The following is a 13072-nucleotide window of genomic DNA, read 5'->3' as shown; positions in this document are numbered from 1 at the left end:
TTACATTTAAATAGAATGCATGCAGGTGTTAAAGCAAGAACACAAGGGTGACTCTGATGGTACACTAAAGTGAAATTAGATGAGGTACAACAGTTCATTTCAAACAACAACACACTTCAGGCAAACTATTACATTTCACTTCTTTACCTATTTTGCTCAAATGTATGCAGAATGTCTTAAAATAATAACCCCTCACACAATAGAAGATGATAAAAATGATTCAAAACAAAGGAAATGATGTCTATAAGATAATTGTTTATTATGAAACAAAAATGCATTTTACAGTTACTTCATGCTGCAAAGATTGATTGAATTTGTTTTGTCTTTCTTCCCTATCCCAATATTTAAATGATTCAGTTTAGAAGAAAAGCTTTTTTTTCTGTGTCATGAAACTCTCAGTTGTCATGCTACTTTAAGTAAAAAGAAAAAACAAACAAACAAACAAAAACTACCGAACTTTCCTTTTGGGATCAGAAAAATGTCTAACGTAGAAAACTTTGTATCCACTCTGTGAACCCTGAGACCCGGGCATACACTCCAGGGCGATTAGGCAGCGCACACTGAACTCCAAATGATGTCACACCAACCAGAGACCACCTGTTGTTTTCTTGGCACATTAACGGTCCTCCCGAATCACCCTAAAGTGTGAACAACAAGAGAAAAGTTGCGGGTGCATGGCCAATCAGTATGAACAAGTACAAGTGTGCTAAGATCACCAACCAAAAAATAAATGTAAAGAGATTGATCAATTGCCAGTTATGTGTCTGTGTTCTCACCACCATCTTTCCAGCCATCAGAAATTTGCTCCTCAGGGAAATGGGACAAATGGCAACAACAGAAAGTTTATAGTTATGGTGGAGCATTTCTTACATATTTGGTTCTGAATTTAGCCTTTAATAGCAGAAGCATCTCTCCAGCCCACAGTGGGACATTTCTTAGCAAGTAGTTTCTTACTTTTGCTATTTTATTGCAACATAGTTAGACATTCTAAAATGCCACTATAAAAACCCCATCAGCATCAACACGCTAGTCGCTTTATTAAGTAACATGTAAAGTACCAGAAAAAGCTTCATGTAAAGGCAAAACTATTTCACATCATGATTTTAGAAGAATTGAGAGGTCACACATATTTTTGGATTTAATTCTTTTATGTGACTGAAAGTTTTGTCAAATACCAATCATATTTGAAAACCTTAACATTTCAACTGCAATAAACAAACCTCATATTTTCTAGTAATCAAAACATGTGCTTTCATTCAGATTTTAGTTATAGGAGGCTGGCTTTTTGTCACAGTAGAGGTGATGTAAGTGATAGTTGATCCTGTATAGGTAATCACATAGGTCTCATTTGTGCATAATGATTCCTCTCTAATGCCCATAGTAATGGTATGGACATACTTAATTATGAAAAATGGACACACATTTTCTCCCATATTACTTATGCAAAGAATTCTGGTTACATATCTATTTCTCTTTTTTTAGATGGGGCCTCACTATGTAGCCTATACTGGAACTGGCTATGTAGATCCGACCAGAATTGAACTCACATAGAGCTGAATGCCTCTGCTCGAATTAAATGCATGTACTATCCAGCAAGTTATTTATTTTAATACCGTGAAGCAATATGAAACACTATATACTTCAAAAACCACTGATGTAATAGAGTATTTAAAATTTGGCTCAATGTTAGTAATTATCCTGAAAGACTCCCTTGCCTGATGCCTTAGCCCTCCTTTGTGCTGTATTAAAAGGGGAAAGGTGGCCTGTCAAAGCACTCGCTGCTCCACTGTTGGACACAGAGGAACATGAGTGGCCTTGGCAGTCACAAGTTGCCTATATTTAAAGTCAACAACTGTGTCAAAACTGTCTGAAGGAAGGGCAGTGACTTTTGCTTTCGTGTCCAAAGATCTTGATCTGTATATTAGAAATATTTGTGAAGTCTATTGCTCACAACATCTTCTATATTATTTAGAAGTTATTAAAGTTAAGTCAAAGTCTAATCAGGTGTCTTAAAAAGGAGTTACTTGATTCCTTCTATTTTATGAAAATAATTGACATTTTGTTAGGTAAGTACGAGAAATTGATGTTAGGATCAAATGTTTTAATTTACTTGGTGTATACTAAGTCAGTTGAATGACAGTAATATACGAACCCTGCAGATGGGTTTCTGCCTTTCTCCTGGGTGTCTGCATTACTAGGGGCCTTGGCTTTGTTTCCAATATATCACTTCCTATTGTCCGGCCATATCATGTCATTTATATTATGTAAATTCCTGGCCTTGATATTATAATTTGTTTAGTGAGATTTCTTCTTCTATTATTTCAAAGAAATGTAACTATTTAAATCATAAACTAAAGCAGGAATACAAAATATTAAAACTGACTGTTTCTACTTTGATACTATCTATAGTATGTAAGAATATGCAGTATAAGTTTACACAAACACAAAAGGTCACTAAATTCTTTGAATGTGAAAGGATTAGTGAGTATTTTATTTAGAGCAATGGTTCTCAAACTTTATTATATGTTATAGTCACCCGAGGGACACAAGAAAGTATACATCATTGAGCCTCAATTTAAGATTCAGATTGGCAAGCCTGTGATGGACTCTTAAATTTTCAATTTAAACAAGTTCTCAGGGAAACTGATCCATCTGACAGAGTGAAAGCTGTGTTTGTGAAGCTACTGACAAAGAACATAGTTTCTGAATGGACAGTGAAATGACATCCACTCTCTGTAGTCTCTCTTATTGACTGTAAATTCAGAAGACTATAATATGCAAAGGAATTCGGTCCCCCTGGTTGGAAAAATTTTGAGGCTAAAAATAATGATTAAATGAATGTATTTAAACATTGATATGTTCAAAAATTTAAATAATGTGCTAATATTTCATCAGCTAATATTAAAGTTGAACCAATAAAATCATGTGACAATCTTGAGTGATTTTACTCAGTCATAAAAATATCCTATTGCATGGAATGTTTCTATACATTAGGAATTTCTTTCTTGTTTATGAGTAGCATGCTTAGGTCCTGTGGAAAGCAGAGCCAAGCACATGATTTCAAAGATCTGGAATGAGTTACTGGCCTAATATAACTCTAAGATCAATAGCATTAGCTATCATATTTTCTACCTCATATGTGAGGTGCCTGCCATGCAACCCCCATTAACTGTAATTGAAATTGTATAGCTGATTTCCCTCTTGCAAATAATTCTATAAATCACATCTTAAGTGGCAATGTATCTTATCTTTAGCACATTATTCATTTTATAAGGAAGGCATAAAGATCTGGAGGGAAATTTCAAGCCAATGTAAATCTATTTGATTTGTATTGAATTTATAAGTGTTCACCAAAGTAGATAAATGTAAAGCCAATCTGAAAGTTTAACATGACTCGAGACTTGATTTAACTAGGGAAAAAAACTTACACATTTGTCTTCCTGTCTGTTAAAAACGTGTTATCAAATTATGTTATATGTGTTGTACTATATGAAACAAGTTGCTACATTTTAACATACTAAAAGCATTTCCTGACAATATAAATGGTTATTTTCACATGTATGAATTAATCATCTGTTCTGTAACACTTTGTAGTTAAATTTAATGCAGTATATCTGAATGAATTAATATTTTATTAATTTCCAAGTAATTAAGACATACCAGAAAATGTATCTAGTAAGTGTCCTAATAAAATCTTAATTGGTTCTTAATGTTTGCTGATTGTCTTACATTTGTCTTCTTACTTAACCCTCCCAATGAATGACAAGTGGCTTGTCGAAAGTCATTCATTATCAATAATTGAATTTTCCATGAAAGATGTGAAATTTGAGTATCATTAGTGATTTCCTGGCTCCCAAATCACACCTAAGCAAAGAAAATGCTATCTAAATGTGTAAGATAACTACTATCCTATAGTTACCTGACATGAGTCTATGCCTCCTTCTTCATACCCTGCACATATCATATTTTCAGTGATGTTGTATTCTGGCAGCTGTTGCTGGCACTTCTCATTGGATACAAGAGGGACATCAGCTTCTTTCAGTACATCAGAAGTAGAACCTGTTCAAAAATGGAGATGCAGACAGCCAGTCAGTATTGATTAACAGGTGTCCTTGGATGAAACATCATCTATCCTATTGATTCCAGCATTTTGCTGTCATTATCAAGTACTGTGTGATGTATAATGGGACTAACTACTAACTGTGCACTTTAAACTTACATAGTAAACCCACCTGCGCTCTTTGGCAAATGGATAGCAGCAACACATTTATTTTTCTCATAAGGGGTAGTAGCAATCGTGGATTGGACTAGGGTGGTCTTTAGGCATTTTCAGTGATTTTAAAAAGTTACAGTATCGCTCAAAGAAATGAAGTCTGCCAGCACAAAGAGTTCATTCATGGAAATCAGCACAGGGACTTGGAGATTGAGAGGAGCTTTTCACTCAGCACCTGAGGAGGTGCTCCCTCCCGTATAATGGCATTCAGCTTCTTTGTGGTTCTGTGTGTATGAGCAGGTGCACATTTAGTAGGGGACAAAGCTCTGATGAACTGTGCTCTGCTCTGGGGGCAATCAGCTTGCCATCCCATGCAGGAGAAGAAGAAGGAAGTGTGTCATAGCATTGTGTATTTGCATTTGTTTAATGCAGCTAATCATTCCCTGGAAGTGGGGCTCTCTGCTTACTGAACTACTAATCCCAAAAGGCTTGTGAAGCAATCAGGTATTAGTTCCTCTAGAAAAGGTATGTAAGCACTCCCTCCTGATTAGCAATTCTATTTGATGCCCTCAAAGAGGTAGAAAGCTAAAGGTTATTTATTGTATATCTCTGCTAGCATTGTAAAGGCATAGACAACCCCATTTTGAGCTAAGTTTCACTTACACATTAAGAACAGTAAGATATTAAGGAAATGCAAACACACACACACATATATGTATATATGTATATGACTCAGTGTACATTTGTAAATGTCTAGCTATTTGTTATCTAAGGAAAAAAACTCCCAAATCTGCCCTCTTTCCTACTATGACAAACAGTTCTACCATGATTTGAATGTACAGGAACAATGGTGAAAACAGAGTTGGGAAGAAAATGTACAAATAGCGATTTCCTCCATAGTGCCAGCCAAGTGAACAACACAGTCACAATTGGCTTCCAAAACCTGACAGCTTCATATTAAGAAAACAAACACAAGAGACTGAAATAGAGAGCAAAGTCCAGTCACTCTCTGTCATTTACCCTGCAAAGACCAAGGATGGGTGGCCAGACCTTAGTTTCACAAGAAAAGCAGAAGCCTTCCTTTGTACTTGTCCCTGGATACAAAATTTGTTTGAATAAGTAGCAGAGCTCCTTAGTAAAGGAGACTGCAAGCAATGTCTGTGTATTTAATATTCCTCCTTTTATAAAATCTTCCTTTGATTACTTTTGAGTTATGTGTAGGTGGAGGTTCATAACAGTGCACAGGAGAGGGGAGCACAGGAGAGGATGTCTGCTCCCCTAGAGCTAGAGTTAAAGGCAGTGGCTTGGGAGCTAACTGGCCTGGGTGCCGGGCTGTGAACTCAGGGCCTCTGCACTCTTCACTGCTGAACTGTCCCTCCATCCTTACTTATTTCCTTATAATAGTTTCCATGTGTAAGATTGAGAACATGCACACACACACACACACACACACACACACAAATGTAAAATGATATATGGCCAAATTTGGTTATGTTAAATACTGATCGCCTTACTTAAACAGTCATCCATTTCTTTCTAGAGAAAAATATACTCCCAAATATCTTAGTTAATTAATTAGTAAAATAAACTCATGAGATCAGAAAGTGGGGTCAGAAATTACATGGACATATGTCATATAAAATTAATAAAGTCCATGAAAAAATTAAGAAGGAATGAAACACAGTCTGGCCATTTCATTCTTAATGATTTCTGATGCTGTTTTCCTCTCCTGGCTCCACACTGCCTTTAGAGACATTTTAATTTAATTAAACATATATTTTAGGAATAATAGGCAAGCCTGCTTGGCTCCAAAAAACCTTCCATGGAATAAGGAGTCTTAAATATTGTTAGCAGATAATTTGTTTTTGATGTCTACATTGTGGCTATAAATTGTTCTTTAAAAACTCGAAAGACAAAACATCTGTCTAGCAATCATTTTGCTATTTACATTTCTAACTTAATAAGTCATGACGTTTTTGTAGTAGAGGGAATATAAAAACATAGTCTTTGACTATATACTTTGTGGACAGCAGCATGAGGTATATCAGCCAGAAAATGTGACTGTCATGGATTTATCGTGCTGAGTCACCAGGCAGGTGAGCACTAGCTTCAGAACTTGACGCTGTTTTGATCAGTAGGGTTGCTTTTCTCCATTTTTAAAGAACATTTTTAATTATTTTTTTATTTAAAAAATTTCATTTTGCATTCCAACCCAGATCCCCTTCCCTCCTCTTCTCTTGCCCTTCCCCCACCTCTCACCCTTCCCAACCTCCATCCACTCCTCAGAAGAGGTAAGACCTTCCTTGGTGAGTCAACAAAGTCTGGCAGGACCAAGATCCTCCCCCCTGATTCAAGGCTAAGCATGGTTTCCCACCATAGGGAATGGGTTCCATAAAGCCAGTTTATGAACCTGGCAAAGGTATTGTTCCCACTGCCAGCCCTCTCCCCAACAAATCAAACCACATAACTGTCACCCACATTCAGGTTCCCCATCTGTCAGTCCGTAGTCCATGAGCTCCCTCTAGCTTGGATCAACTGTCTCTGTAGTTTTCCTCATCATATTCTTGACTGCCGCTCCTGCCCACCCCCTTACCCCTCCCACCCCCCCCCACCCATCCCACCCCTGCCTTGTTTATATGAACTCTCCTGCTTCCCTTCAACTGAACTCCAGGAGCTCACACATGTATACTCTGTCTCTCAGGCGTATTGATCCAACTCCTTTCTCCCATTCCATTTTCAAAGTGAAAGAAAGACTGAAAGGAATAACTATGTGGAGTGTGTTTGCACAGGCTAAGGCTAAGTGCTATGTTATGATGAGGTTTCCTATCACATCTTATACTATCAAAGACACAAAACCACTGAACCATTCCATACATTTTCTCCAAAGGGCATTTTCAAAGTCAGTGCTTTGATTCGGAGACTAGGTATCTCCCAATAATTGTGTATTTTTTTCTTAAATACATCTGGGACTTTTACCTATCATGGCTATAATTTATGAGTATAGAAGTCACGTGATTCTGCCAAACAATAGTACCCTTCCTTTTTGCCTAGGCTTACTGAACATTCAAAACTCTGTTCAATTTATATATTGTTCCTGGTGGTATTTGGAATTCTCTGGATTTGACACAATCTGAAAATATTTGGTGTAGTATATGAGCGTAACCATGAATATAATCCTGATAATTGTTTTAGAATATTCTGCAAAAAATAGTAGATTAAAAGATGTAAAAGTATTGAAAATATCAACAGCAAATGTCAGTAGCATATTTTTTTCTGGTATACATTTTGTTATTTTCAAATGTGATAACTTGCCTTGAATTTCAGTATAACCCCAGCCAGCAATTGAACAAATTCTCCCAGGAATGAATATTTGATTTTCTTCTGGTAAACAAATAGGCTGTATATAATCTGAAAAAAAATCAAGCAAGTCAAAATAAACAGCAGAAAAAGAAAAAAAGAACAAAATGTCACCCATGTTTCTAACAATTTAAAAATTATCATTTCTAACATTTAATGTAAAAAGTTTGTATTTAAATTTCATTATACTTGAACAGCTTCAGATATTAAGGGTGAAGGCATTTTAGAGCAGAATTAACTTTGTCTGTGCTTGATGGAGTGGCAGACTCTTTGGGTTCTTCTCTGTTGTTCTCTCATTCTCAACATTTTGTTCATGTACCTAATGCCTTTGTTCAGGATTTATCATTTGTGTTTGATTTTTAAATAATCATGACACTCATTTTAAAGTAGTTCCAATTTTGTAAAATGTTGGGAATGTTCTTTTAAGTTTTCATGTATTCTCTTCATATGTGAGCACATACAGGTATGCAGGCGATGTGCATCCATTTATGTGTATGTGTACATGCATGGGAAACTTCACACATTTGCATGTTGAAGGCAGAGGACAACTTTAAAGAGCTAGGTCTTTCCCATCATCTGGTGGGATCCAGGAAGTGAACTCTGGATATCAGGCCTGCAAATAAATGCCTCTACCTGCTTGTCCTTGCTTGCTGAGGTATTTTGCTGGTTCTTTCAATATTCTTTCAAAGTGTTAGCTAAGAAAAAAATATTGGGTGGTGTTTTAAAATACTTCGACACATAGAACCATATTAAAGCCATGTTTTCCCCAATTGCTTCAGTTGGATCTTATGGAAGCATCACGTTTGACTTCTCAGCAACAACTTACAAGTCCTTTGGCTTCTAGTGAGCTTCTGATGCCCAAAAGATGCATGAAATATAGAGAAATGAAGACTACCCTTAAGGACAGTGTGATGCCACTAAGGTCTGTAATGATCTGCTTTTCCCATAAACCATAAGGAGACTGATTCCATGAATTTAATTCTCCTATCAAACATGAATATAGTCTTGATAATTGTTTTATAATATTCTGCCAAAATGAATTCATTTCATAGAGGATGGCAATGTTGCCCAACTGGGTTTTGGAAAAGACCTCACAATAATATCAGGGATCAAACAAAACACTTTAGGACAAATTTCATTTTATCAGGTGAATTCTTGTGCATTTTATAGGCAGTTGAGACAACCCCTCATTAGTTGGACTAGTAATATTATTGGATGTCCTTTAAAACTGTTTCCATGTAAATAACATATTTCGTTAACCTATTCATTTTTTCCCTCTTTGTATCTTGCTTCATGCATCTTGGCAGATGGGTTGATGTTTCTATTGCATGACAAGCATAAAGAGGCTGGATGAGTTCCTGGTGATTCTCCATCAGAGAACTCTAAGAGTTATTTTAGTATACTTCAATATAGTTGAATTTGAGCACTATGAGGAAGGAGATTTCATTCATTTTCCCATATACTTCAACTGTTTTTACATTGAAAAGATGTCTGCAGAAAAATACTGAGTTTTATGAATTAACCCTGCATTGATATTTCAAATTTCTTTTTGGATTGCTATGAGCAGATGAGGTGGCTAGATGTAGTTCTTTTACCTGTGTAATTCACTTTGAACTCAAGGTGCATCATAGCAATGTCATTGAACTTTCTTCGTTTATCATAATGAGGGTTTATGACAATTTGATCAATCACCCGTCTTTCTACTTGAGGAGAAGTCAGATTTGACTGCATATTCAGGCCGAGGAATGCCGTCCATCTTGTTGGATCTACATTTCTTCTGAAGATTGAAATAAGAAAATCTTTTCAAGTAACTTTCCATCTAGGACAGAACATTCCGCAAGTCATCTAACATAAAAAGTTAGAAATGTATGGCATTTCCATTCAATAGGATTGATTGATTCCTTTAAGGAGTGTTCCTTTTAAAGTATTCTTATTTTTCTATAATACAAAATTTGGGATATACTTAGGGACTGCCATTTAATATTTTGATACATGTGTATATATGGTGTTGTAAAGTTTAACTCAAAGTAAGTACATACATTTTCTCTGACATTTATTTTTTTCTTGTGGTGAAACTATTCAAGATGCTTTCTTCAACCTTTTTGAAACACATATCAGATGAGATTGGGGAGCGTTCAGGGTGGTATGGCCTTAGACTTTGTTTATTTTTTTGAGACAAGGTTTCCCTGTGTAGCTTTGGAGGTTGTCCTGGAACTAGCTCTTGTAGACCAAGATGGTCTTGGACCCACAGAGATCAGCCTGTCTCTGCATCCCGAGTGCTGGGATGAAAGGTGTGCACCACCACTGACAATAAATATGCTGATAAAGAAACCAGAGAAACATCACCATTTACAATTGACACAACATAAAATATCTTGGGGTAACTCTAACCAAATAGGTGAAATACCAGTATGACAAGAACTTGGAGTCAGTTAAAAAAAGAAATTAAAGAAGATACCAGAAAATGGAAAGATCTCCCATGCTCTTGGATAGGTAGGATCAACATAGTAAAAATGGCAATCTCACCAAAAGCAATCTACAGGTTTAATGTGATCCCTATCAAAATCCAAGCACAATACTTCACAGACCTTGTAAGGATAATTATCAAATTTACATGAAAAATATAAAAGACCCAGGATAGCCAAAACAACCCTGTACAATAAAGGAACATCAGGAGGCATCACTATTCCTGACTTTAAGCTCTACTATAGAGCTATAGTACTGAAAACAGCTTGGTATTGGCACAAAAATATGTAGATCAATGGAGTCGAATTGAAGACCCTGATATTAAACCACACACCTATGAACACCAGATCTTTGACAAAGAAGCTAAAAGTATACAATGGAAAAAAGAAAGCATCTTCAACAAATGGTTCTGGTACAACTGGATGTTGGCATGTAGAAGACTGTAGATAGATCCATATCTATCACTGTGCACAAAACTTAAGTCCAAATGGATCAAAGACTTCAACATAAATCCAGCCTCACTGAACCTCTTAGAAGAGAAAGTAGGAAGTACCCTTGAACTAATTGGTACAGGAGACTGCTTCCTGAACATAACACCAGTAGTATAGACACTGAGATTGACAATTAATAAATGGGACCTCTTGGAACTGAGAAGCTTCTGTAGTCAACAAAACAAAATGGCAGCACAGAATGGGAAAAGTATTCACCAATCCCACATCTGACAGAGGGCTGATCTCTAAGACTTACAAAGAACTGAAGAAGCAAGCCTCCAAAACACCAAATAACTCAATTAAAAATGTGGTAGAGAATAGAGAATTCTCAATAGAGAAGTCTAAAATGGTTGATAGATACTTAAGAAAGTGCTCAATATTCTTAGCCATCAGGGAAATGCAAATCAAAACAATTCGGAGATACCATCTTATTCCTGTCAGAATGGCTAAAATCAAAAACACCAATGACAGTTTATGCTGGAGAGGATGTGGAAAAAAGGGAACACTCCTCCATTGCTGGTGGGAGTGCCAACTTGTACAGTCATTTTGGAAATCAGTACAGAGATTCCTCAGGAAAATGGGAATCAGTGTACCACAAGATCCAGCAATTCCACTCTTAGGCATATATCTAAAAATGCACATTCATACAATAAGGACATCTGCTCAACTATGTTCATAGCAGCATTATTTGTAATAGCCAGAACCTGGAAGCAACCTAGATGCCCCTCAACTGAAGAGTGGATAGAGAAAATGTGGTACATTTACACAATGGAGTACTACTCAGTTGAAAAAAATGATGGAATCTTGAAATTCACATACAAATGGATGACACTAGAAGAAACCATTCTGAGTGAGGTAACCCAGTCGCAAAAAGACAAACATGGCATGTACTCACTCATATATGGATTCTAGACATGGAGCAGGGGATTGCCAGAGAATCTAGGAATCTAGGAATCAGGGAGGACCCAAAGAGATACATGCATGGTACCCCAGAGAAGGAGAATGGGACAGGATCTCCCGAGAAGATTGGGAATATGGGAGAGGGGAGATGGAGCAGTGAGAAAAAGAGGAGGAGAATAGGAGAGGAGAGGAGGACATGGGGGAACAGGAAGTTTGAATCAGAGAAAGAATAGAGAAGACTATGAGAGACACCATAATAGAGGGAGCCATTATAGTTTTGAGGAGAGATCTGGCACTAATGAGATTTTCAGAGATAGACAAGGATGACACCAACTGGCCTTCTAAGCAATATTGGAGAAGCTACCTTAAATTCCCTTCTCCGATAATGAGACTGATGACTACCTTATATGCCATCTTAGAACCTTCATCCAGGTGCTGATGGAAGCAGAGGAATACACCCAGAGCTAAACACTGAACTGAACTCTTAGAACTCAGTTTCAGAGAGGGAGGAGTGATGAGCAAAGGGGTTGAGACCAGTCTGGTGAAACTCGGAGAAACAGCTGACCTGAACAACAGGGATCTCATGAACTCCAGACTGATGGCTGAGAGGCCAGAATGGGACTGATCCAGACTCCCTGAATGTGGATGTCAGTGAGGAGGCCTTGGCAATCTATGAGGCCTCGGGTAGTTGATCAGTATTTATCTCTGGCATATACATGTGGGGAGCCTATTCCACATGTAGAGATGCTCTCTCAGCCTGAACACATGGAGGAGGGTGTAGACCCTGCCCAGGATGATATGACAGACTTTGGAGATCCCGCATGGAAAGCCTCACTCTCCTTGGGGAGGAGATGCAGGGATGGAGTGGGAGGTAGGTGGGATTGGTGGGGAAAGGGGAGGAGGGGAGGGAGAGGGAGCTGAGCTTGACATGTGAAGTAAGCTTGTTTCTAATTTAAATAAAAAGAAAAAACATATATCACTGTTATTTGTAGCCACACTGTTGTGCAACAAAATTAATCTCGAGTTTATATCCTAGCCTTACTTATCGATCAAATTCCCCCTATTTTCTGTCCCCTCCACCCTAGCCTCTGATAACAACTACTATATTCTTAATTTCTTGTAAACCAATTTTGCTGTGTTCCACATGTGACTCCACTTTAATATTTCTAATTAGATTACAGAAGCTTAATTAATGTTATTTTTCTTCTAACATGACTCCTCAACATCCTTTGACATTTTATTAGTTACTTTTCTATTGTTATGATAAAACAATATGAAAAAGGCAACTTATATAAGGAAGATTATTTGGCTTCTGGTTCAAGAGTAAGTGAAAGATATCATTAATTCTGCTCTAGACCTGTTTGACATTTAGAAATAATTTGCTTTGTAAGGATGTCAAACAGGAATTTACAAAACCTGAAACTAATAAAACAATATTGTTGATTAGAACCTATTTATATGCAACAGAAATACCAAAATTTTAGCTAAAACTTTTATTTGTAACACAGTTGTAATAGGGACCATCAACTTGTAGCTTGCATAAAAGAATAAGTATAGGAAAAGAGTGGAGAAATATTTAGTACAAGTGAGAAATGAATGCCTACTGTAGTTATTTCTTATGGTGTGTCAGCAAAAAGATCAAATC

At 36.9% G+C, this 13072-nt stretch overlaps 1 protein-coding gene across 3 annotated transcripts in view; it reads right to left on the bottom strand.

Moving 5' to 3' along the window:
• Window positions 1-235: 235 nt before the first annotated feature.
• The window catches only part of Tmprss15 (transmembrane serine protease 15), a 103892-nt gene continuing 91055 nt past the window's right edge, over window positions 236-13072 (bottom strand). For all 3 annotated transcript variants that reach the window (XM_040750556.1, XM_040750557.1, XM_040750558.1), the window contains 4 exons: window positions 9166-9347; window positions 7526-7621; window positions 3920-4059; window positions 236-638 (listed from right to left, as the gene is read on the bottom strand). In XM_040750556.1, the coding sequence (XP_040606490.1) occupies window positions 483-638; window positions 3920-4059; window positions 7526-7621; window positions 9166-9347 (574 nt within the window). In that variant the 3' untranslated portion in view covers window positions 236-482. The remainder of the gene's footprint in view (window positions 639-3919; window positions 4060-7525; window positions 7622-9165; window positions 9348-13072) is intronic.

Source organism: Mesocricetus auratus, unplaced genomic scaffold (genome assembly GCF_017639785.1).
Source record: "Mesocricetus auratus isolate SY011 unplaced genomic scaffold, BCM_Maur_2.0 Super-Scaffold_100008, whole genome shotgun sequence".
Lineage (NCBI taxonomy): Eukaryota > Metazoa > Chordata > Mammalia > Rodentia > Cricetidae > Mesocricetus > Mesocricetus auratus.
The sequence above is the reverse complement of the archived record's forward strand: the minus strand, read 5'-3'. Positions and strand labels throughout refer to the sequence as shown.